Source organism: Bactrocera dorsalis, chromosome 3 (assembly GCF_023373825.1).
Source record: "Bactrocera dorsalis isolate Fly_Bdor chromosome 3, ASM2337382v1, whole genome shotgun sequence".
Lineage (NCBI taxonomy): Eukaryota > Metazoa > Arthropoda > Insecta > Diptera > Tephritidae > Bactrocera > Bactrocera dorsalis.
Window position 1 is genome coordinate 51,456,674 of NC_064305.1, and position 26,546 is coordinate 51,483,219.

The following is a 26,546-nucleotide window of genomic DNA, read 5'->3' on the forward strand; positions in this document are numbered from 1 at the left end:
TAGCCAGCGTAGCCGCTGTCTTTTAATTCGCTGAACTATGTCAATGTCGTCGTATATCTCGTACAGCTCATCGTTCCATTGAATGCGATATTCGCGGTGGCCAACCCGCAAAGGACCATAAATCTTTCGCAGAACTTTTCTCTCGAAAACTCGCAATGTCGACTCATCGGTTGTTATCATCGTCCAAGCCTCTGCACCATATAGCAGGACGGGATTATGAGCGACTTATAGGGTTTGGCTTTTGTTCGTCGAGAGAGAACTTTACTTTTCAATTGCCTACTCAGTCCGAAGTAGCACCTGTTGGCAAGAGTAATCCTACGCCAGCAGCTGTACACTCTTACGAAAGATTGTACCTGCTCGATTAAGTTCTGCAGCTGGAATAATTTTCTCCAGCAGCAGATTGAAGAAGTCGCACGATAGGGAGTCGCCTTGTCTGAAACCTCGTTTGGTATCGAACGGCTCGGAGAGGTCCTTCCCGATCTTGACGGAGCTTCTGGTGCTGCTCAACGTCAGTTTACACAGCCGTATTAGCTTTGCGGGGATACCAAATTTAGACTTCGCGGCATAAAGGCAGCTCCTTTTCGTGCTGTCGAAAGCAGCTTTGAAATCGACGAAGAGGTAGTGTGTGTCGATTCTCCTTTCACGGGTCTTTTCCAAGATTTGGCGCATGGTGAATATCTGGTCGGTTGTTGATTTACCAGGTCTAAAGCTACACTGATAAGGTCCAATCAGTTTGTTGACGGTGGGCTTTAATCTTTCACACAATACGCTCGACAGAACCTTATATGCGATGTTGAGGAGGCTAATTCCACGGTAGTTGGCGCAGATTGTGGGGTCTCCTTTTTTAAGAATTGGGCATAGCACACTTAAATTCCAATCGTTGGGTATACTTTCGTCCGACCATGTTTTGCAAAGAAGCTGATGCATGCACCTTATCAGTTCTTCGCCGTCGTGTTTGAATAGCTCGGCCGGCAATCCATCGGCCCCTGCCGCTTTGTTGTTTTTCAGGCGGACAATTGCTATTCGAACTTCGTCATGGCCGGGCAATGGAACGTCTGCTCCATCGTCATCGATTGGGGTATCGGGTTCGCCTTCTCCTGGTGTTGTGCGTTCATTGCCATTCAGCAGGCTGGAGAAGTGTTCCCTCCATAATTTAAGTATGCTCTGGGCATCGGTGGCTAGATCACCTTGGGGGGTTCTACAAGAGTATGCTCCGGTCTTGAAACCTTGTGTAAGCCGCCGCATCTTTTCGTAGAATTTTCGAGCATTACCCCTGTCCACCAGCTTATCAAGCTCTTCGTACTCACGCATTTCGGCCTCTTCCTTTTTATGTCGACAAATGCGTCTCGCTTCCCTCTTCAACTCTCGGTATCTTTTCCATCCCGCACGTGTTGTGGTCGATCGTAACGTTGCGAGGTAGGCAGCCTGTTTTCTCTCCGCTGCGACACGGCACTCGTCGTCGTACCAGCTGTTCTTTTGCACTTTCCGAAAACCAATGGTTTCGGTTGCAGCTGTACGTAAGGAGTTTGAAATGCCGTCCCACAGTTCCCTTATACCGAGTTGTTGACGAGTGCTCTCAGAGAGCAGGAGTGCAAGCCGAGTAGGGAATCGTTCGGCTGTCTGTTGTGATTGCAGCTTCTCGACGTTGAACCTTCCTTGTTTTTATTGGCGTGCGTTTTTTGCTGCACAGAGGCGGGTGCGAATCTTAGCTGCAACAAGATAGTGGTCCGAGTCGATGTTAAGACCTGGGAGCGCACGCACATCTAAAACACTGGAGACGTGTCTTCCGTCTATCACAACATGATCGATCTGGTTGGTAGTTTTTCGATCCGGAAACAGCCAGGTAGCTTGATAGATCTTCTTATGCTGGAATCTAGTACTACAGATAACCATATTTCGGGCCCCGGCGAAGTCGATCAGCCTCAACCCATTTGGGGATGTTTCCTCGTGGAGGCTGAATTTACCGACCGTAGTACCAAAGATACCTTCTTTGCCCACCCTGGCGTTGAAATCGCCAAGCACGATTTTTACATCGTGACGGGGGCATCTCACATAAGTGCGCTCCAAGCACTCATATAAAGCATCTTTGGTCACATCGTCCTTCTCTTCCGTCGGGGCGTGGGCGCAAATCAGCGATATTGTGGCTAGACGCTCATTCACTGCAATGAATGATAGTACTCGGCGACGGAGTCTCTCTCCTACCACGAATCCCACACCAAACCTGCGCTCCTTTATATGGCCACTGTAGTAAATGTCACAAGGACCTACTCGTCTCTGTCCTTGTCCCGTCCATCGCATTTCTTGGACGGCGGTGATGTCAGCCTTTGTTTTCACGAGGACATCACCAGCTGGGCAGTGGCACCTTCCCATTTAAGGGACCGGACATTCCAGGTGCATGCTCTCAATGCGTAGTCCTTATTTCGTTTGCCATGGTCGTCATCAAAAGGGGGGTCTCTCATCCGAGGCTGGTTACAACTATTCACTGGGGGTGTTTTTTTACGTGGCGGGTCCCAAACCCAGCGCATAACCCTATGCAGGGGATGTTTCGCCTTCTCACTTTAGCTCGCCTTCAAACGGATGTTCTTAAGCTACCCAGAGGATACTTGGTCAAAGGCCGGAAGTCATGTACAAGAATCGTTTCTGGCCACTCCCAAGTGAATGACAGTCAGAGAACTTTCCTCACTTGCGTGAACTTCTACACATGACTGCATCCTCCCGATAGAAGCTACCACTAACCCCAATAACCTTCCCCCACGTATCCGTGCACTCATCGCCAGGAAAAACAAAATCCGCAAACTCAGAAGTTCTGAAGACTTTTATCAGATCCTTACGAAACCGCAAACCCCACCTCCCAGCCCTAATTAAAGCCGGAATCTCTTACCCACAGGACAAGGACAAAGCCAACGTCTTTGCTCAATTCCTTAAAAATCAATGCTCCGCCTTTCCAAGCTCTCAAAAATTCTCTTCTATTCACGAAGAAGTGTCAGAAACTGTCAGGGGCACAACCTTCCAGACGGTCGAGTTTCAGCCCACCTCCCAAAAAAGAAGTCTCCGAGGCTGTCCGCTCCCTCAAAAACCGGAAAGCTCCAGGCCACGACAGTATCGGTAACGGCGTCTTAAAAATCCTACCGCGCAAACACGTTGTTGCCCTAAACAACATCATAAATACCATGATGCGTTTCCAATATTTTCCCCCGGCCTGGAAAGCCGCTACAGTCGTCTTTCTTCCCAAACAGGGAAAACCCCTAAGCGATCCAGCAAGCCATCGCCCCATCAGCCTACTCTGTACTCTCAGCAAAGTAGCAGAAAGTATAATACTCTCCCGACTGGAGAAATTTGTTACAGAAAGCAAAATTCTTCCCGACTTCCACCATGGGTTTCGAAAGCAACATGGCACCGCACACCAACTTCTGCGGGTCTCCGAGTTTGCCGCTAACAACCTCAACAAAGGAAAACACATCCCTATGCTCCTGCTTGACTGCAAACAAGCATTTGATCGGGTCTGGCATGATGGGCTTATTTATGAGCTTATAAAGCTAAACTTCCCACATTACCTCATTGGCTTAGTCAAATCTTTCTTGTCTGACCGGAAAATCACTGCTCGGGTGAGTAGTGAGCTCTCCGAAGCTCACCCGATCACGCAAGGAGTCCCTCAGGGCTCCAAACTCTCCCCAGTGCTGTTCAACATTTACTGTTACGACATCCCAACCGAGGAGAAAATTCTCACAGCCCAATATGCGGATGATGTCGCCTTCTTGTACGCCTCCCGTACAATTAACTTCAGCACATCCGCCCTCAATAAATTCATCCCCACTGTCCTCGACTGGTACTGGACGTGAAGATTCGATATCAACACAACCAAATCAGAGGCAATCTTCTTTTCACGGAGGAAACGAATTCCACCAAAAATCTTGATAAACAGGTTCCCCATCAAATGGACCCCTCTGCAAAATACCTCGGTGTTGTCTTCGACAGGCGGCTAACCTGGACGAAACAAATCACAGCAGTTCAAGGTAAAGCCAATGGGGCCTTCAGCTCATTAAAACCCTTTTTTACAAATAAAAAGGTTTCCGCAAGCACCAAGAAACGAGCTTTTAATACCATCATTAGAAGCATCTGCTCCTACGCCATCCCTATTTGGGGCTCTGCCTCACCCAGACAACTGTCCAGGCTTCAATCCACATACATGGGTCTACTAAGAGCAGCTCTTAATTTAACGTGGTATGTTAGAAACAAACAGATCCTAGAGGAAACAAACCTTCCTTCCATTCAATCGGCAGCTATTTCCTACGGTCAAATCTTCGGGTGTCAGTAGCATCCCACGCAAACCCCAGCATCAACTGTCTTGCCACTCTCAGGTGCAAGAAAACCGACCGTTTCAAAAGGCAATGTATCCTGAAAAATCCTTCCGCTCCCACCTAACCAAAAAATCGAGCTTCGCTTATTAGCGACAGATTCTCTTGAGGGCCACTACCGCTCACAACTGAATCTTCCTCCTTCTCCCCCAAACTACATTCTAGGTTCATAACCATATGGTTGGCAACCGGTGTGGGGGGGTTTTAGTCGGTAGGCGCATCAAGCGAATCCGACACTACCCGCCAGGGTGTCTTTAGAAGATTTCCCCTCCCCCCCACATCTTTTCAAAAAAAAAAAAAAACAAAAAAAAAGTAATAAAATAAAATCAGTCTAAAGTAGTTCTCGTACAATGAAATAGTAATATGAAATAGTTCTCACAGAACAAGACTTGACTATCATTTATTTCCCCCCACCAGTTGTAAGAAATATTTGAGAAAGCTAGTATTTTGTTCATCGGGTACAACCTATAAACAGGGTGCCTATTAGACGTTTATAGGCCACATCCTAACTGTATAGAATAGAAAGTGGCATGCTTGATCATGGAAGTTTACTTTCATAACTTTTACCTTTGCGATGTGTATTTTCTCCTAAATGCGACGTGCTCTTCTATTCTCCTCTGACTCGATCTACTTTAGTAGCTCTTCTTCTTCTTAATTGGCGTAGACACCGCTTATGCGATTATAGCCGAGTCAACAACAGCGCGCCAGTCGTTTCTCCTTTTCGCTACGTGGCGCCAATTGGATATTCCAAGCGAGGCCAGGTCCTTCTCCACTTGGTCCTTCCAACGGAGTGGAGGTCTTCCTCTTCCTCTGCTTCCCGCGGCGGGTACTGCGTCGAATACTTTCAGAGCTGGAGTGTTTTCGTCCATCCGGACAACATGACCTAGCCAGCGTAGCCGCTGTCTTTTAATTCGCTGAACTATGTCAATGTCGTCGTATATCTCGTACAGCTCATCGTTCCATCGAATGCGATATTCGCCGTGGCCAACGCGCAAAGGACCATAAATCTTTCGCAGAACTTTTCTCTCGAAAACTCGCAACGTCGACTCATCTGTTGTTGATATCGTCCAGGCCTCTGCACCATATAGCAGGACGAGAATTATGAGTGACTTATAGAGTTTGGTTTTTGTTTGTCCAGAGAGGACTTTGCTTCTCAATTGCCTACTTAGTCTGAAGTAGCACCTGTTGGCAAGAGTTATCCTGCGTTGGATTTCTAGGCTGACATTGTTGGTGGTGTTTACGCTGGTTCCAAGATAGACGAAATTATCTACTACTTCAAAGTTTTGACTGTCAACAGTGACGTGAGTGCCAAGTCGCGAGTGCGACGACTGTTTGTTTGATGACAGGAGATATTTCGTCTTGCCCTCGTTCACTGCCAGACCCATTTCTTTTGCTTCCTTGTCCAGTCTGGAGAAAGCAGAACTAACGGCGCGGGTGTTGAGGCCGATGATATCAATATCATCGGCGTACGCCAGCAGTTGTACACTCTTATAGAAGATGGTACCTTCTCTGTTGAGTTCTGCAGCTTGAACTATTTTCTCCAGAAGTAGGTTGAAAAAATCGCACGATAGGGAATCGCCTTGTCTGAAACCTCGTTTGGTATCGAACGGCTCGGAGAGGTCCTTCCCGATCCTGACGGAGCTTTTCGTGTTGCTCAACGTCAGTTTACACAGCCGTATTAGTTTTGCGGGGATACCAAATTCAGACATCGCGGCATAAAGGCAGCTCCTTTTCGTGCTGTCGAAAGTAGCTTTGAAATCGACGAATAGGTGGTGAGTGTCGATTCTCCTTTCACGGGTCTTTTCCAAGATTTGGTGCATGGTCCAGGTCTGAAGCCACACTGATAAGGTCCAATCAGTTTGTTGACGGTGGGCTTTAATCTTTCACACAATACGCTCGACAGAACCTTATATGCGATGTTGAGGAGGCTTATCCCACGGTAGTTGGCGCAGATTGTGGGGTCTCCTTTTTTATGGATTGGGCATAGCACACTTAAATTCCAATCGCTGGGCATGCTTTCATCCGACCATATTTTACAAAGAAGGTGATGCATGTTCCTTATCAGTTCTTCGCCACCGAGTTTGAATAGCTCGGCCGACAATCCATCGGCCCCTGCCGCTCTGTTGTTTTCCAGGCGGGCAATTGCTATTCGAACTTCTTCATGATCGGGCAATGGAACGTCTGCTCTATCGTCATCGATTGGGGTATCGGGTTCGCCTTCGCCTGGTGTTGTGCGTTCACTTTAGTAGCTCACTCCTTCAAAAAAGTGATGTATTTCTTTCTTGGATATGTGATATGACTGGAGCTGATACTGTTGATGTAGTAATGGATAGGAGACTTTTGTTATTTGGTTGATAGCTTAACGTCATCTATCATGGCAAAAACATATACTTTCCTTTTTGGACCGAATAATGAAACTTTGCAAATATTGGGACGTTGTAGTCGTATATCTCCAATGCTACCAATAACATCGTCTTATACATATAGTGTTGGAGAGGTAAGATTTTAAAATTCAATTTGGGGAAGTTAACAAAAATTACAACTGTTCAAAAATGAATGAAAATAATGAAGAAATTCGCTATATTTTGAAATTTTTGTATAAAAAAAGAAGAATGCCACATAAGCCACCAATGAAATTTGTGAAGTTTACGGAAACAACAATGGTTCACTAGCATCCGTTCTGGACATTTCGATGTGAAAGGTGTACCTCGCTCTGGTCGACCTATTGTTGAAAAAGTCGATGAAATTATGGAAAAGATTGACCAGGACATCGCTAAGGAAATTAACATTCATCATCAAACGGTTTGAACCATTAAAAAAAGGTTGCTACAAAAAAAGTTCGATGTTTGGGTACCACATGAATTGTCTGTGAAAAGTTTAATGGACCGAATTAACATCTGCGATTCTTTGCTGAAAAGAAATTAATTCGAATCAATTCTGAAGTGAATGGTAACAATAATGCGCGAAAAAGATCATGGTCCAAGCGTGGTGAAGCTCAACAAATGGTCACAAAGCCAGGATTGATGCTTCGAAAGATTATGCTGAGTGTTTGGTGGGATTGGAAAGGAATCAACCCCTACGCAAACGAAGCCATGTTGGAAAGGAAGAGCGGCTTCAGTTCCTCTACAAACTGTGTTTTATATGCTTTTAATCAAAGATCTCGGCGTAAAATGCGCCAAGTCGTTCCATACGTCAGTCCAAGTTGCTGCGAACGGCGCCGAATCGACTCTTCATGGTTTTCGTGTACACTCCCAGCTACGGCTACTATATTCTCTTCACTGTGTGTTGAGCGTGGTCTATTCGGTCGAATATTATCCAATGATTAATATGGGCTGTCAAGAGCGGAGAAGCTTTGAACTATATTAAAAAGTACAAACCCTAGTAAAGATATCTATTTAGAGTTAACAAAATTAATGTATCTTCTCTTTTTGTAGACCCGAAGTTCATGGTTTAGTTAAATGTACAAGAATATTTGATACAAATTTCATTAAAAAAACATAGATTACACTTCTATCTACACGCTCAAAATATAGGAAATCTGCAATTATCACAAAAAATCCTGAAATAACTGCATGTCGAGAACCAGTAAAAAGATATTAAGTGCGTTTGCAGCAGACCGTTATTTAATCTCGTAAGTAGTAAGAATCTAAGGTGTTAAAATTTCCCCAGATGTTTGCCCATCTTCGCTCCTCCATACTCGTAGCAAGAGGCCACACCACTGGGTTTCCTACAACTATTTCTTCACTCGATTTATATTAGTTCAACTCCACTTCATGCATTATACCTTGCAAATCTGGGTCTTATTGCAAAGACTAATTCATTTCTGCTTTAACTTTATCTTACTCTTCAAGTTGTGAGGACCCTTGTATTGGTATACACGTTAACTGTTCTTCGGGGTCTGAGTACCATTGAACTCGTATGTAAGCTTCTTGTTCTTCTAACTGTGAGGACTTATGTGCTGGTATACATGCTTCCTGCTCTCCCGACTGCTCTTCCTGTGTTGGTATATGCGTCAGTGTGCCACAGGTTGCCAGATATAAGTGATCGTCAAAATTTAACTTTACATCAAATTTCTAAAGCAGCATAATTGACAAAGCATTGAAGGGTTTTAAAAAACCTTCCTGAATGTGAAAAAAGTGCAAAAGTTTCTCGCAGTAAATTATATTAATTGTTACAAGGAACTTTACCTCAACGTAAAAAACAAGCGGTTCAGCAAACTTTGAAGAAATTTTTGGGAAAAATAGACTTCAATGGCCGCAAGTTCGTCTACAGAGTCTGAATATTTTTATAATTTATTTACATATATTTTGTATCCATTTTTAATTTTTGATTGAATTTCTAGTCTTTCTTATGTTTTCATATTAATAAAGTTTTACTTTTTCTTTTGTTATTTAAATATTATTCATTCATGAAAAATACGGCAACTTATCTTTCTTGTTTATGTGAGTCGCGATATCTTGGAATTACGAAAAGCGAGGTATGTGGGGGTAGATGAAATAACTAAACCGAGTATGTCTATTATCAACACTGAGAAACTTTATGATTGTTAAGATATTATAATCAATATATTCGATTTATGAGCCCTTTGTACAAATTTTTATTCCGATATCTTCATTGGTTCTGATTCATTTATGTAAAGTGAAATATTGTGATAAAAATTAAAATTGTGTTGTAATATGTAAATACGTAGTCGGATTATGTCTATTTTGAAATCGTAATACATACATATGTATGTATGTATATAAAAGTATATGTGAAAGTAGTCTAAGTAGAGGTACTTTTTCAATAGCTTTCGCTCAACTTATGGTCAACATAATTGGCCTACTGAGCATACTATTCGCAACACCATCACCCATCTTAAGACCCAGCATTCCTTATTAGATAATAATTTACCGATAGACCACCTTCAGCACGCAGTGAAGAAAACATAGCAGCCGTAGCCCAGACCTTGGTGAGTCGATTCAGCACCATTCGCAGCAACTTGAACTGTCGTATTGACAATTTTATGTCGGTATCTTGAATTGAAAGCAAGCAATATGCATCTATGTACTTCGCGCTATGGGCTGTTGAAAAAAAAGATACGATGCATTCGAGCCAAATTTTGTTCACCGGCGAAGCCGATTTCTAGCTCAATGAGTATTTAAACAAGCAAACTTGTCGCATTTAGGACGTAGAACAAACTGAAAAGATTCAAAAGTTGCCATTTCATCCAGAAAAAAAAAACGGTTTGGTGTGGTTTGTAGGCCGGTGGAATAAGCGGTCCATATTTATTCAAAAATGATGTCGGTGAGAACGTAACCGTCAATGGTGAGCGTTATCGCGGCGTCATAACCGACTATTTGATGCCTGAAATTGAAGCTACCCCCACATCGCATCATTCAATGGATTTTTGGATAGAACAATACAAATAAAGGCCGCATTTAATTCAGAAGCATTGTTTTTTTAATTATATCTTCGTAGTGTCTAAATCAGCTGTGAAACTGTGATAAATTTCTCTATTGAAGGCGCTAAATCCGAATCGCACAGGTAGATTTTGAGTAGATTTTCGTCTCTACGGCTCTGATAGCAGATGATTTAGTGCCAGCTTTGCACAATTCGTAGCTACCTAAAATTTGATTTGTAACGCTAACGATGTCAAAATCGTACTTGGCGACTATAACGCCAGGGTGGCCAAATAAGGTATCTTTGGCATTACGGTCGGTAAATTCAGCCTCCACGACGAAACATCCCCAAATGGGTTGAGGCTGATCGACTTCGCCGGGGCCCGAAATATGGTTATCTGTAGTAATAGATTCCACCACAAGAAAATATGTACATCAAGATATCTGGCTGTCTCCGGATCGAAAGCCACCAACCAGATCGATCATATTGTGATAGACGGAAGACACGTCTCCAGTGTTGTAGACGTGCGTGCGCTCCAAGGTCCTAACATCGACTTGGGCCACTATCTTGTTGCAGCCAAGATTCGCATCCGCCTCTGTGCAGCAAAAAAATGCACGTCAAAAAACACAAGAAAGGTTTGAGTTCGAGAAGCTGCAAACACAACAGACAGCCGAACGATTTTCTACTCGGCTTGCACTCCTGCTCTGTGATAAGCTGGCCGACAGGGGTAATGCTCGAAAATTCTACGAAAAAATGCGGCGGCTTACAGAAGGTTTCAAGACCGGAGCATACTCTTGTAGAACCCCCAAAGGTGATCTAGTCACCGATACCTAGAGCATACTTAAATTATGAAGGGAACACTTCTCCAGCCTGCTGAATGGGAGTGAACGTCTAACGCCAGGAGAAGGCGAACCCGATTCCCCAATCGATGACGATGGAGCAGACGTTCCATTGCCTGACCATGAAGAAGTTCGAATAGCAATTACCCATCTGAAGAACAAACAAAGCGGCGGGGGCCGATGGGGATTGCCGACAAACACGGCGGCGAATAACTGATAAGGAGCATGCATCAGCATCGATCGGAATTTAAGTGTGCTCTGCCCAATCCATAAAACAGGAGACTCCACAATCTGCGCCAACAACCATAGGATAAGCCTCCTCGCCTACTATATGGTGCAGAGGCTTGGACGATGACAACAACTGATGAGTCGACGTTGCGAGTTTTCGAGAGAAAGCTTCTGCGAAATATTTATGGTCCTTTGCGCATTGGCCGCGGCGAATATCGCATTGGATGGAACGATGAGGTGTACGAGATATACAACGGCATTGGCATAGTTCAGCGAATTAAAAGACAGCGGCTACGCTGGCTAGGTCATGTTGTCCGAATGGACGAAAACACTCCAGCTCTGAAAGTATTTGACGCAGTGCCCGCCGCGGGAAGCAGAGGAAGAGGTAGACCTCCACTCCGTTGGAAGGACCAAGTGGAAAAGGACTTGGTTTCGCTTCGAATATCCAATTGGCGCCACGTAGCGAAAAGAAGAAACGACTGGAGCGCTGTTAACTCGGCTATAATCGCGTAAGTGGTGTCAATGCCAGTAAAGAAGAAGAAGAACGCTATAATTATCTTCTTAGTAAGGTATTATTTTTATTCTAGACGCTGACTGATTTACAACACACCTTTTTGGACAAAGATTAGGCCACCAAAACTTGGATAAAATATGCCTTAGTGAACACTTTTAGGTTTGACAACCGTTCCCAAAAACTTAAAAAAATAAATGGGCACCAAGAAATTTTTATAAATTATTTCTAAATGACAGGTTTCTGAGATTAAGGTTACATTTTCATTTTCATATGTGTATATATGATGCAATTTCATCATTTGTATGTACCATATAATAGAATATCTAAATATAAAATAAATGTAAATTTTTCTTACAATTACGTTCTAATTTTAAAATCCTATAATCGCTAATGAAAAATATAACAATTTATGAAAAAGCTTATATAAAATTTACAATATTATTAACCGGGGAAAATTGTTAAATGGGTTCCTGTTTAAAGTACTCGTGCTTTAAGCATGCCAATGCGGAGGGTCGTGATCGAAAATCGTATGATAGCATTTGCTGAATTATAGTAAACAAAAAATTATTTAGTAAATGTTTATAATGTAAACTGTTTTTTAACTTACACTTAATAGATCATTGGAATAATCACATAAATTTGAACACAACTCTTTTGGTTGTTTTGGAAGACGGGGTGGAAAATGTTCTCTTGAAAGCGAAATTGATTGGGGCCACTGTTGAGATGTGGGTCGTCCAGTTAACCTGAAAAGGTATTAATAAGGACATTGGATCTCAAATTAGTTCCATTAAATATTTTCTATATACATATATAAAAGTTCTAAAATCAACAAAATTGTAGAAAATAGTTTTTCAACACTTACTCAAAAACTCTATCCAGTTGATTAGCTTCTGATGTGCCTGGGAATAGAGCTTTGCGTGAAAACATTTCAGCTATGATACAAGCAACACTCCAAATGTCAACCGAACTATTGTACGATTGGGCCAACAGGACTTCAGGTGCACGATACCAAAGTGTCACCACTACGGAAGTTAGTTTCATTTCAAAATCATATGTTTTTGCCAATCCAAAATCTGCAATTTTCAGATGCCCTTGCGAAGAAATGAGTAAGTTTTGTGGTTTTAAATCACGGTGAATAATTCGATGGGAGTGCAAAAAGTCCACCCCGGTTAATAGTTCACATGATAAGCGCTATTGTTCAACATTTTATTATTATATTATTTAAGACCGACACATATATATGTTTCTGCAGATAAGTATTCACCTGTATTGTAACTGGTGGCATTCCCGATTTTGGAAGACGTTCAATCAAATCAGACAGATCTTGTTCCAAATGTTCAAAGACTAAAAGTACCATCAACTGATCCTCACGTTCAAGAACTTGGCACACTTCAAATAGTCTAAAGAATTAAATAAAAAAGTATATTTTTATATCTATACATTATCAAATTATGATTATAAGTTCAGGAATTATGCTCATCAGTTGGATTACTCATATATACATGTACATGAATACATTTTAGGAACGACAGGAGTCACTGAAACCGTTGAAATCGAAATTCAAATTATTACGGTAGTTCAAATTTGGAGAGAACATTTTTAACGTCGTTCTCTATCGCTCATTTTGTTAAATTAAAAAAAAAAAAAACAAAAAGCTTCCATAACGCGATAGCGCCTTTCCTACAGATTAATAATCTTTTTGAAATTTTTGTTTTAGATCAAAATTGCGGCTGCAATCGTAGATATCGTACAGGACTATTTTTTATAAGTGTCATTTCAACCATTTATTTAACTATGAAACGCCCAATAAATAAACACAAAAAAATCATTTTTTATTCGAGATGAATGTAAAATCGGAGCGATTAATTAATTTCAATATTGAAAAAAAATCGCGAAAATTAGTGATTTTTCAGAGGGTCACACTGAGATAATCTTTTAAGGAGATAAAGGTAAGCAATGTTATACTTTCATGTTGTGTGCTATGACATACTGTACGTAGAGCGAGAGAGAGAGAACTCTTCGAAAAAAATTTTATTAGTTTTCTGACTAACCTGTATGTAAGGTAAATTATTTGGTAAATATACATTGTCTGGCAACATTAATAATCAGTCAATCTGTTTTAAACGACAAGAGCGACAAGACAATGAAGCGGGCACTCCAATAACATAAATTTAACTCAGAAAATGAGTACTTATTCTATAACTTGTGTGATTCAATAGAAAATGAGTATATGAGAGGGATGTTGTATTCTCGCTAAAAGTTAGAGACACAGCTCTTAAATTTGCTGTTCCTATCATTGAAGAGAATGATTCAGTGATATTGTGGTGACTTTTTGGGTGACTCCCTTTAATCGGAGAATGTTCACTATCAGCTGTAGCGCAAAGTTACAAACAAATGCACTTATATATATCCATGAGTACATCAAGTGTAGCTAACAGCTGATTTATACGAATACCAGAGAACTTTAAAAATGCAAACACAAATATACTCATAAGTAAAAACAAGCTACTAATTGCTGGCATTATCGCCAGATGTGGAAATAAATTTGCTTATGAAATTAGGTGTTTTAATTAAGTATATACATATGTACATATATATACATATACATATGTATGTATATTACATGATCAAAAAAATGTATGCACAGATATATGTACATACATACATATGTATGTATCCAAATAAACAACGTTCCTCTGAAATTTCTGGCTTATACAATTGGGGTACTCACAACCTGTCGTAAAGCATCGTAAAATCGTAAAATTATAAATTTTTACACTTGTTTAAAAAAATTGTTGTTGGATTTCATACAAAAATGAGTTTACACATTTACAATTTTCAATGCTATGTTTTCGAATCGTTATAACTTACAACTTTATGAGACTTGTGAATTGCACAAATGAAAAATTTGAAAATACGGCAAAAGTGGTAATTTTTAGGAAATGAAATATCGTAGGGTTTGAAGTGAATCTTTTATTGGCGTGGTACCAAGATCTATCAATAAGAAGTGTACAATATTTAAAGACCTTTAGTAATATGTATGTATGTTGTAATAAAAATCTGTGGTCTTGAAAAGTATGTATGCACATTTTTAACGAAGTTGCATTGAGCTCTGTTTTGATTTTTGATAGCAACAACGCAGTAAGTCACGACTATGTATTTATTTGAAGAATACTCAAATATTTTCACCAAAAACAAATAAATTAAGTATATTTCACATATTACGTAGCTACTTATTTGATTACAATTTATGTACATGCCTCTCTATGTTGTTTTTGTAACAATTGTCACAGCCTGAACCGAAAAAAGTAACGATAAATTTTTGTCGTAATTGTATCCGTCGTAATTCTATCCGAATCCGGATTGTATCCTGTTCCCATGAACATCTGGTATAATTTGTTCGAATATGTACTCACCAACGCTTGGCGAATCATACATTCACGTTGCAACTCATTATCCCTATGCGTAAGAAAGGGATGAGTGATCAGTTGTGCACAAGAAGAAATTTATAGAAACATTAATCGAAATCTCTGATACGCGGTCTAAAATGCTACACGGAGTTCTCTTTAACGTCAAATGCTCAGATGGAAATCAATATATCAGTATGTTGAAGAAGCAAATAACTTTCAGCTAGTTTCTCTTATTTTAGGAAGCGAGTTGGCTCAAAATAGATGGACTATTTTTATATACCTTTCGCACAGCTCCATTTGTAGTTGTAATAATTCAAATCATTTCATTTGCTAACCACACATAAAATATAAGTTAGGCCGCATAAAATTGACTTATTTCAAAATATTTTGGAGCAGTTATCAGGTGAGGTTTGCCAAAAAGGGATTCATAATCATTTATACTTTTAGGAGTAACCTAATATACCCAAAGTTATCGCCCCAATAACATTACATTTACATTAAAATAATATCCGGCCCTAATTTCAGGAATTCTTTCAATTCATTAAAAAATTTACTTACTTAACAATATTTGGATGATCTGAGGCATTTAAATGTTTCAGCAAAGCAATCTCTCGTAGTGTTGACATGGGAACTCCATTGTCCGTTATAGGTATGCGAACTTTTTTGATAGCGACAATTTTTCCTGATTGATTATCTTTTGCACGATATACAGTTCCATAGGCTCCTTAGCAAATTACGGTCAATAAATTAGGAGGTAATTGGTAAATTAATGATTTACGTAATTCCAAAGTTCCAGTTCCGAAGTTAGATATTAAACGTAAGTAAGCGAAAGAAACGGAAAAAAGGCGAAACAAAAATTATACAAATGAAATTAATAATTCGAAACATGTTCTTTTAGTAATATAATATATTAATGTGAGAAGGAAAAAAAACAAATAAGTGAAGTTCCATAATAATCCTCGTAACACATCAAACCATTTTAGTGTTCAAACTATGTATATACACTGAAAACCGTTAAATAAAGGAAACTTCATTTGTTTATCTTGGAACCAACTTTTTGTAACTCTTGCTTTATGCTTTGTGCTTGATATTTCAACAGTGAGACCCCATTGACTCAAGCTTTCTAAGAGGTTTTGATCCAAAATATGAATATAATCAGATGCTGTCATTCGTCCTAGAAACCTGTGAGATTTTCCGCCCCATTCCAATTCATACAACCCTATAGCAGCAACGAACCACCAAAAAATTTTAGGGTTGTCCTTACGTGCCTCGACGATAGTAGCGCCACATCCACCACATCCACCTCACATCTGGTCCAAATAGATTTATTTTGGTCTCGTCAGGTCAGATCACTTTCTTCCTAATCTTGATTGCGAAATTTTATGCGAAACTATTACGAATGGAATTGGATCAATGAACCCTGCGCGTTCATGGTGGGAATGTCCCTCTCGAAAGAGATTCTCTATCGTGGTATTGTTGATTCCTTTGTATCGGTTTCATTTAAATATAGCACATCTTATGATAAAAAAGGAACTTTATAAAAAACATTCAGGAATAATAATATCTTTATGTTAAAAAAATTAAATCTAATAAATTTCTTTTGTTTCCATCGACAAAACACTTGCACATCCAATAATTGCGTCTACAAAGTGCTTTCCAACGTAAACAGGACTTTAAAAAAAAAAACAGAACAAATGTTTTTTTTCAGTAAAATCAATTTATTTTATTCAAAATAGTCTCCTTCTGCTTCAACACAGCTGCATATAGCACGGTTTTAGCTCGTGGGCCGGTATGGCCACCAGTATGACGGTGCAAACCTTTTGAGGCCTTCACGTCTGCATTTTATGGGCAAATGCATTTTTCCGAAAAGGAAGAAGTCGCACGGTGACATATCAGGTGGATACGGGAAATGGTTAATAGTTAAAATGTGATTTTGATTGGTCCACATGTTGATCGTCTTTTATGTCTTCACGACCACTTTGAAAACGTTGAAACCACTCGTGCACTCTGTTACGGGATAGGCAATCATCGCCATAAACTTGTTTCATCAATTGAAACGTTTCGGTAAAAGTTTTACCAATTTAAAAACAAAATTTAATATTGACTCTTTGTTTGCGGCTCATTTTCGCACCGATAACACGGACATACTGATACTTAAAACGCAATAGGTTCACTTCCAATCAATGAAACGGCATGAAATTCTCACTGGACAATCGATAATGTTAGATTCTAACGCATCAGTCGACATATAGATGGCGCCACCAGGGGCGCTAGATTCATAAAGCCCTGTTTACTTTAGAAAACACCTTGTATATTCAATTGATCGAATGAGTTTATGCGCACAGCTTCCCGCAATGAACTCATCAATGCAAGTGAGTTCGATGGCATGCTAGTTACAAAAAATGGAAATAGTACCCGGCATTGTTAACAGTACTTTTACCGTATCAGAATATTTTATTTATGACCAGCAAAGAAATAATGGGTAGTCGAAAAACTTGTTTCGTATTTCTAATCAAACTTTAACTTATTTTTTTATATTTATACTAATAAATAAATAAACATTTTGGTCGACCACTTTTTGCCATTTCTCCGCTAGAGTGATTAGTGTTAATCTTTCATCAGTATAAATCGAAATCTTAATAATATTAAAACAATTGATCAATAAACTAAGAAGATGTATGCATATGGTATATCTTTCATAAATATTTTAGTATGAAAAAGCTCTGGGCAAGCAATCAATACAATGTACAAATTGTTTCAAATTGGTTCCGCATCTTTAGTTTTTTGTGTGACAACAAACCCCTTTTTGTGTTTTCAGTCTTAAAGAAAAGTTTCGTTAGGAAGAAATTTAGCGACGATGACTCTACATTAAGGTTGGGAAGTTGGATTATTTTAAGACAAATTTATTTTTTTATGGTTTTTATGAGTCGATGAAAAAAATCGTTATTAGCTTGAAAACTCATAGTTTGTTTGACGATGAATATCTTGTGAGCCTTAACTTAATCGAAATTGCATTAAAACACAGAAAGAATCCGTGTTGATTGCAAAATGTTTTAATATTACTCAGGTATATATAAGTAAATATATAAATCATACAGTGACTGAAACATTCCGCATAACGTTATTATTAAGTATATCAAATGCTAAGATATTTTACGAATTAACCAATATACATACATATATGGTATGAAGTTAACCGGTTTCTTATATTATGTGTATGGTATTTAAGTGTAGTATTGACCCGATTTGATCTATATATATTTGGCATTGCTACATATTATTAACAGAAAACTATGTTCTCTGAGTTTCATTAAGATATTTCACATACCATCACCAAGATATAGAGAGTAAGGCCAACTGGATGTTTTAAAATCCTGATATTAGTTATATGGTGCTAGGGGAAGTTTTAACCCGATTTTATTCATTAACGCTCACTGACTTACACTAAGATAACTTACATAATCACTGATATATGCGTTATAAAGTCAACGGGAAGTTCAAAATCTTTCTATTAATTATATGAGGGCTGAGGAAAGTATTGACTTTATTCCACCCATTTTTAGTATACAAACAAACTGTTATAAGAAAAGGATTCCCTCCGAATTTCTAAAATATATCGATAAAAAGTTCTCAATATGAACTAGTTACCACATATCTGGGGCCATAAACAGTTGTAGTCCGATTTGGATAAGTTTTAGTCGTTACATAAGTAGCACACCTCAAAGGCACTATTTGTGCAAAGCTTTATCCGGATAGATTGATTAGTTCTTGGTTTGTATATTGAAAAGTGAGTAAGTTGGAGTCCCACTTCCGTAGTGTAATAAACGAATGTCAGAATTGCCTGCCGAATCTGGTTTATATCGGACATGGAGGTCCATTGTCCAAATTTGATATCGGCTCCTATAGAGCCATCTTGTTTCATCTCGGTACTTAAAAGATTTGTCCTGAAAGTCTATTAAACTTATTAGAGGTCACCCATCTACAAACTTATCCACATTTGTTTGCCAAACAAGTTTTACTCAAGTTACAGCTTGCACGGAAAGCCAGTCAAGTAGACATAAGTACCTTTACATTCACACATGGAATGAACAATTAGAAATATGTATGAAATTTCGTTAAAAGTGAATCTAGAAATGATAAAGTGCCGGCATACTTTCATTTTATTCTTATCTGTTTTAAATACTTTTTATTATCAAGAAGTGTGCACATATAAATTTAATATGGTATATGTATGTATATATTTGTATTTCACACATACCAATACACATGTATTTATTTCTATGAGAGTACAGCTGTTTGTACTGACTAAAGCACCGCCGAATTTAAATCCATTTTTTGAAAGCTCTAAAATATAAGTTAAGATTCCTACCCTTCGCATAACATTTACACAAACTTCTATATTCATAAAAAACTCTAGTATATTCTTATACTAAGTAACAAAACATTATAAAATTTCGTTAAAAATGTTTTGAGAGCATTGTATGTACATATGTATGTATGTATGTATGTATGTACTCATATTCGGTTTAATACACCCAACAAACTAAATATTTCACCTTCCTCCGAGCACAATGACATCATTTCAAGACTTTTTAGATCAATTATGAATTCGTGTCTAGCCAAACAACTAAACGTCTGTGAAAAGTTCGTTGATTCGTTTGCCAAAATGACGAGAACTTATGGGTACAATCGTGGATGAAATATAAGCGGCGGAGAGGCAGAAAAGCGGACATACTATGAGAATGTCAACAAATTTGACAAAATATTTAAGTCGAAACATTCACATTCGTATGTTACACATACATACATATATACGTAATGAATTGGGTATGGAAATATGTACATATTTTGCTTTTATCTAGCATTCCACCAATGGCGTTACAACAAACAGTTAAAAATTCATTTGCTGATTCAGTGCACCTACAAATAAGAATATGTTATGTGCGACTATGTAAACAAGTATGGTTTCATAGTACTCTGAACAAATGAACATTATGTCACATCCAGAAGAAAAGGCCGCATAGTCTATAAGTTTTATACTTATACAAATAATCAGTGTCTTGTCCAGATCCGTCTGTACAAACGTAAATTAGTCTCTCAGTTTTGAAAGAAATTTGAAAATTCTCCCCACGAAGAATTGTACTAAGAACTATTATCGGACTACTATAGCATCTAGCTTCCTTACAAATTGATCGTTTAAATGAAGTATGGAAAACTTTCTTATTTCACAAATTATTTTCACGAAGTTTTACGTAGATTATTGCCTAAGCCAACCCCATATGCTGTGAGAAATATCTTCAGATCGGACCACCATAGCCCATATGTATGCATGCATGCAAATTTTAAAAACAAAGTAGACGATTTTTTCGTTAAAAACCTGTGTTTTTCTTCAAACTGTTCTAAAAATAAAAAAAAAATAGAATTTCGAAAAACACTATTTACGTTATCTGTGAAAATTTAAAGAATAAACCTTAATTTCCGAGACAGGTTCGAATAATTGCTAAATTTTATACCACATTCCTCAAATGTCGGACATATTTCGAAAAACATTCTGAAATATATTCTAAAGAATTAGGTTATAAAATCCGTAAAAATACAGATTATTATATTCGTGGTATAAGGGATGTTGATATTGATTTTGTACGTTTTTGGGATGTTAGTGAATGTGTTTATGTAATATTCGTTTTGATACATGAATTATCCATTGTAAAATTTATTTTATTTTATTTAACATAACTAATAAGGGGAAATGTTTACTTTCATGGGGGGCGTTTTTTACGTGGCGGGAAGAGGAAGACCTCCACTCCGTTAAAAAGACCAGTTGGAGAAGGACCTTGGCTCGCTTGGAATCTCCAATTGTCGCCCCTTTGCGAAAAAAAGAAACGACTGGCGCGCTGTTCTTAAATCGGTTATAACCGCGTAAGTGATGTCTACGCCAGTAAAGAAGAAAAATAGGGTGAAATATTCGCGGTTGGTGTTCGAGTTTGTCTATTTTAAAACTATGTATAATAATATTATATTAATATATGTTTCTGTTTTTAATGACGTAATTATTTTTATGTAAATTTTAAATCGTTAAAAGCAAAATACCTTCATTATATTCACTCTCCATTATTAATTTAATAATCTAGATTTATATGAATCTACAACATACAATCGTTAATGTGTTTTACTTAATTTAAAAATTACCTGTGCCAATGACATTGAGCTCTTCATAGTGTAAGGATTCGCTGTCTTCACAATGCGCCGCCGAGGACATTATCCAATTTTCTTTCCGCATTAAAGCAGTTTTAATGGTTTAATTAAAATGTTCCGTTTTCCTTTCTCCTTTATTTTATTTTTGATTATTTTGCGTTATTTCTTTTAACAATTTAATTTGTGTTCACACTTATTTGTTGCCAAACTATTTTTTTGCGGTTGTTAAACACGATTCTTTTAAGCTTTTATTCATATTAAAGAAATGAAATCATTAGCGAAATAATAACAATCCGAAATGAAGTACATACATACATACATACGCGTGTATGAAGAGTAATGCAGAGTGGACAAGGTCAAGAAAGCAACGAAAGCTAAGAGCAGCTGTAAAAACAGTTTATGGTCAATCTGAAGTGAGCGGATCAGTGCAATAATTCGCTCCACAACTCAACTCTGCAGCTGATACTTAGAAAAACACACACGGTGAATCGATTAGTGGTCAAGACAACTTAACAAAAGTATTATACAATATTGTTTGTTGCAATTGCTTAGGGAAATGGTGAAAATAATAGACAGTTATAGACTCTCTCTGTTACTAAGTACTTACAAGCATAAATACATATGCATTGGATCAATATACATATGTATGTATGTACATAGTTTACGTATATTTTAACGGGGTTTGTAGTGCTAATGATTCCTGTACATTATATGTATCCATATATATTTGTATATACATACATACATACATATGTTATTTGGAAAGATAACCAAGTAATGAAATTAGGAAGTACTGCTTCTCATAACGAAACAACTAATGTACTTTCTGTCAAACGGATTCCAAAATAGTGACGGGACAAAACTTTCGTAATCTTTAATTCTATAATTCATGGTTTTGGCGGAAACATACATATGTACATATGTAGGGCATCAAATTGCTTTCGTCATTTTAACTAGTCAATTATGTGAATAAAATAAAGGCGGAATATCGATTTAATTTTCGAATAGGAAAACGAATGAAATTCCGAACCCGACTTGTAAATTTATTCAAAACTCATTTTACTGCAATTTAATGTTGCATGCTTTTAGGCTGTTAGGCACAAGTACATACATACATATATGGATTGAGATATGTTTGATTGAATGTAGGCCTATTCTAGATTTTCACTAAGAACTATAAATATTCTCTACCTACTAGGTTAGGTTAGATGGCTGATGAGAGATCGCACGTGTACTGATAAATGTAGTTCTTTGTGAAGCCATTGAAACAAAGAACTCCTATGTTCGGGCTTACAGATTGGCAAAACGGTTAGTAGTCAATACAAATTTGCAAAGGTAAGATGTCTGAAGGTATGCGCCCCAAGTGTCTAAGGCTTGACCTACCAAACGCGGGAAAGTCAAGAAGAAAATGCTGAGATGTTTCTACCGCATCTTCTTCCAAACAACTTCTCCAGACGGCGTGACACATAGGCATACATACATATGTATGTACTGACAGTAATACGAAAGAATTTCCATCCGCACTAATTTAAACAAAATATTGATAAACTCCTTGATCGATTTTACTAATTTACTTATGTACATATGTATGTAAGTATGTATATAACGACGTATATACAAATATGTACGAATATTAAATACGTGCATATATGCAAATTTAAAGTGTCTGTAGCGATTAGAAAAACCGAAATGTAATTAGAACCAGTAGCATCTACATTCATACATACTTATGCATGCATCTATAAACCTACATACATATGTATGTACATATGCTATATATGTATGTAGTAAATAACATGCTTAAATCACAGGTAAAATTGCTTCAGATAAGTCACATACATAATAAAGAGCGAAGAAGTAACAACACGTTGTTGCAGTTGAGTGTTATGTTGCAGAAGCACAGAATGGAAACTTTGCCTTTACAGAACTCAACATACACAATGGTGCACGGAGTGTATAGAGAGATACTAGAACACATACTTATGCTGCCGTTAAAAACAGTGCTGTAAATTATTCTTCTGTTGCTTCGGCACGATTAGGACCGCAATTTTACTTGGCTGACGTCTGCTGGCGGCAACTGCGGCAGCTCAGCGGTATTCTGCTGTTCAGCTGCTGGTAGTACAGTGACCCCATTGTATGTATGTATGTAGGCATATATGCTTTTTGTATAAATTCGAATATATACATATATTTATCTATATACAGTGGCGGACAAAAGTCTACATACACCCCCTATTTTCATTGATATGAGAGTACAAAAAGTTTTTCGAAAAATGTATTTATGCAGTTTTATTCTAATATTTATTATAACAACAATTAACTAAAAAAATTCAATATTTAACATAAAAGAACAAATTTATTGAAGAAAAACTGAAAAATTGCTTTGACAAAAGTCTACATACAGTTCGAATCTCATACTTTGTACATTGTTATATTAACAGTAAGGTCCCGTTAGCCTTTTTCTTTTATTTCAATATGCTTATTGTTGGACATTTATTGAATTTAGTTGTGGTTTAAGCACTTCCATAGCTATAATGGCTCCGCGAAATGAAATATCAATTGATGTAAGGAATTTGGTGATAAAACAAAGAAAAGAAAAAAAATCTTATGATGAAATTTTTTAAATTTTAAAATTAAGTGGAGCAGCAGTTCATACAATTGTAAAAAACTTTAAAAATAATGGTTTTAACGAAAATAAACCACGCAGTGGGCGCCCAAAAAAACAATCTCGTAGAGACGTCAGCCTGATTTTCCAAGAAGTAGACAAAAATCCAAAAATAAATGCTCCAAATTTAGTAGAACACATAGCAAGTACGTCGCAAAAAAGTATCCATCCAAGAACAATAAAAAAGAACTCTAAACAATAACGGATTCCACAGTAGAACACCATGGAAGAAACTTTTTATTTCTGAAAAAAACCGGAAACTTCGTTTAAAGTTCGCCAAAAAACACAAAGAAAAGGAAGTGGATTTTTGGAAAAAAGTTTTATTTACAGATGATTCTAAATTCACCCTTTTTGGTAGTGATGAAGGGGCTAAAGTTAGGAGGAAAACTAACGCTACGCTTGAACCGAAGAACGTAGTATCAATTGTTAAGCTCGGTGGCGGCAGCGTAATGGTTTGGGGAGCTGTTGCCGCCTCTGGAGTTGGAAAGTTGGACTTTATTGAAGGTAAAATGGACGGTTATAAGTACAAGTCTCTGTTGGAACGTAATTTGAAGCCTTTGGTGAATAATTTAGAGCTCGGTTCCGGTTGGATATTTCAACAAGATAACGATCCGTTGCATGCGGCGCAAACTATTAAGGACTGGTTGCTTAATTATACTTCCAGGCAATTAAATACACCACCTCAAAGCCAAATTTGAATATTATTGAACATGTCTGGGAGATTTTGGAGCGTAGAATTAGAAACCACCAAATTTCTAGCACTGCTATACTCAAAGAGCGCATTTTGGAACCATGGAACAGCATTCCATCTGCAGTGTTGACAAATTTAGCAAAATCAATGCCACGGGGTCTTCAAGCAGTTATAGATGCCAATAGGGGCCCAACTAAATACTAAAACGTTTTAATAACTAGCATTTTGTAAAGTTTTCGCACTGAGCTAAGATATTTTTGTACTGTATGTAGACTTTTGTCAACACAATTTTTGAGTTTTTATTCCATAAATTTGTTGTTTTATATAAATTAATGGATTTTTTAAGTTTATTGTTATTAGAAAGACGATTGGAATAAAACTGTATCAACACATTTTTCTAAAAAGTTTTTATACTCTCGCATCGAAGAAAACAGGGGGTGTATGTAGACTTTTGTCCGCCACTGTACATTTTAACACACGTTTGAACATATGTACATATGTATGTATGTACATATGCAATATGTGTATACATATGTATATATGTATGTACATAGCTACAAAACTAGATTACTACCTATACAAACATGCTCATGTATGTACATATGTAAATATGTATTTACTCGTGTAGGTTGTCGTCTCGAGCATCTCTGTAAGTTGCCAACGTCTAAGTGTGTATGTAAAAAACAATAATTGCCTAAGCCCATGAGAACATTCAGATGTACATACATATGTATGTACATAGGTACAACCGCACGCGTCTGTTATTGAATGTACATGCAGAGTAAGTATGTATGCATGTATTTGGAGAGTACTGATTAGGCGGTAAATAATGCGATAGTAAACTGCATGTTTGCTTTTTGTAGTTCTTTATATAAAGCATTCGAGAGAAAGTAAACAATTATAAACACATATACATACAACACAGGAAAATATTTTACACGTTTATTAACACATCCGCTGGACGTAAACGCGATTTTATACAAAAAACTACTGCAAGGGTGTCAATTCGCTAGCAGTTGCGTTGAAATGTGGTCCGTACGATAGCCAGCTGTCGAAGGCGAACACATAACAGAAAGGCCAACAAGCAAAAGCTGTTTGGAATAGCGGCGATGAGAACGATCGATTGAATAGACGTTAGGTACATAAGCACATGCAAACATTTCTATGTATGAATAACAAGCACCTATACATGTGCATATATATTTGTATATAAATACATATATCTAAACAAACGAGACGTGTGAATACGGAGAGCAAAAACAGCAGAATGCTGAAGAGAACAAAAGGCAATAGTGAACGAATAGCGCTTGCGATGTTAAAATTACCTTCGTACATACATACATACGTTTATATGCATGTGGGTTTATAAATTTGCACATTTGAATTTCGTATACTATGTTATTTGAATACCTAACTGCTTTCTATTGAGCATTAACAATGATTAATACATGCACATACATGTGTAAGTATATACATTCTTATAACAGAGAGAGAGCAAGTAAATTGCCTTTGGAACGGCTTAATGGATCTGTAAAAAAACTTTCTTGTTCGCCATTCCATTGACCATGGTGGTGACAAGTAGCTCTGCTACTAAGGCCACCACCATGCACAGCACAAAGCATTATGACGTCGTCGAAGTCATCAACGCAGTCGCAGACACTGTCGCCCTCCTAATTCGTACTCAAGTAATCGGCGGTGCGCATCACACATGCAATTGCTTATGTATGAAGATTTGTACCTATGTATGTGTATGTGTATCTATGTACGCGCATACGGTAGTAACGAAAGGGGAGAATACACGCAGGCACAAATACGCACACGTTACCTCGGCTTGCTTGTTCAGCGTGTATGTATAGATTAAATGTATTTCAGTTAACTGTTTACCGCATATTTATTAAATCAAAGTTAAAAGTCCCTATATTCGCTTTCTTGATTATATTAGATAGTTTGCTCTGATTTAACATTTACAAAATGCCTATCTATGAATTTTTAACACGAACAGATAGTTGTATGTATATCACGCACGAAAATCCACTTACACTAAAGCGGTCCGATGAACAAGCCAAAAAATACTCCAGCATAAATAATCGCACTCAACAGCCGTAATGACGGATATCTGAACCGAACTCACTCATATTAACACTTCGCTCAGATCGTAAATGCCTTTGCATGCAGTTCCAACTCGATGATGTATAATCGTTGATCCCGCTGTCAGCAACAAAATTAAAAGAGCTGGAGAGTTCCGCTGCGAAGAGTACAGGCTTTCA

At 37.9% G+C, this 26,546-nt stretch overlaps 1 protein-coding gene across 6 annotated transcripts; it reads right to left on the reverse strand.

Moving 5' to 3' along the window:
• Positions 1-11,357: 11,357 nt before the first annotated feature.
• Positions 11,358-26,546, reverse strand: LOC105229369 (cyclin-dependent kinase 4). Of its 6 annotated transcripts, none has more exons than XM_029552733.2 (7): positions 26,319-26,546; positions 20,918-21,168; positions 15,287-15,452; positions 12,583-12,718; positions 12,181-12,509; positions 11,926-12,061; positions 11,358-11,860 (listed from the first exon to the last, which is right to left on the reverse strand). In XM_029552733.2, the coding sequence occupies exons 2-7, from the start codon at positions 21,006-21,008 to the stop codon at positions 11,777-11,779; spliced, it is 942 nt and encodes a 313-aa protein (XP_029408593.1). In that variant the 5' UTR covers positions 21,009-21,168; positions 26,319-26,546; the 3' UTR covers positions 11,358-11,776. The 6 variants fall into 6 exon arrangements, with proteins under 6 accessions (XP_029408593.1, XP_029408594.1, XP_011207941.1 ...); XM_029552734.2 differs by lacking the exon at positions 26,319-26,546 and adding an exon at positions 26,164-26,311; XM_011209639.4 differs by lacking the exon at positions 26,319-26,546 and adding an exon at positions 26,105-26,311.

Excerpts from the sequence above, each read along its gene's own strand:
- LOC105229369 (XM_029552733.2), bottom strand. The coding sequence starts at position 21,008 with ATGCGGAAAGAAAATTGGATAATGTCCTCGGCGGCGCATTGTGAAGAC. Across the intron at positions 12,510-12,582 it reads TGCCACCAGTTACAATACAG|CGCTTATCATGTGAACTATT; the intron begins GTGAATACTTAT and ends GTTGAACAATAG. Across the intron at positions 12,062-12,180 it reads CAACTGGATAGAGTTTTTGA|GTTAACTGGACGACCCACAT; the intron begins GTAAGTGTTGAA and ends ATACCTTTTCAG.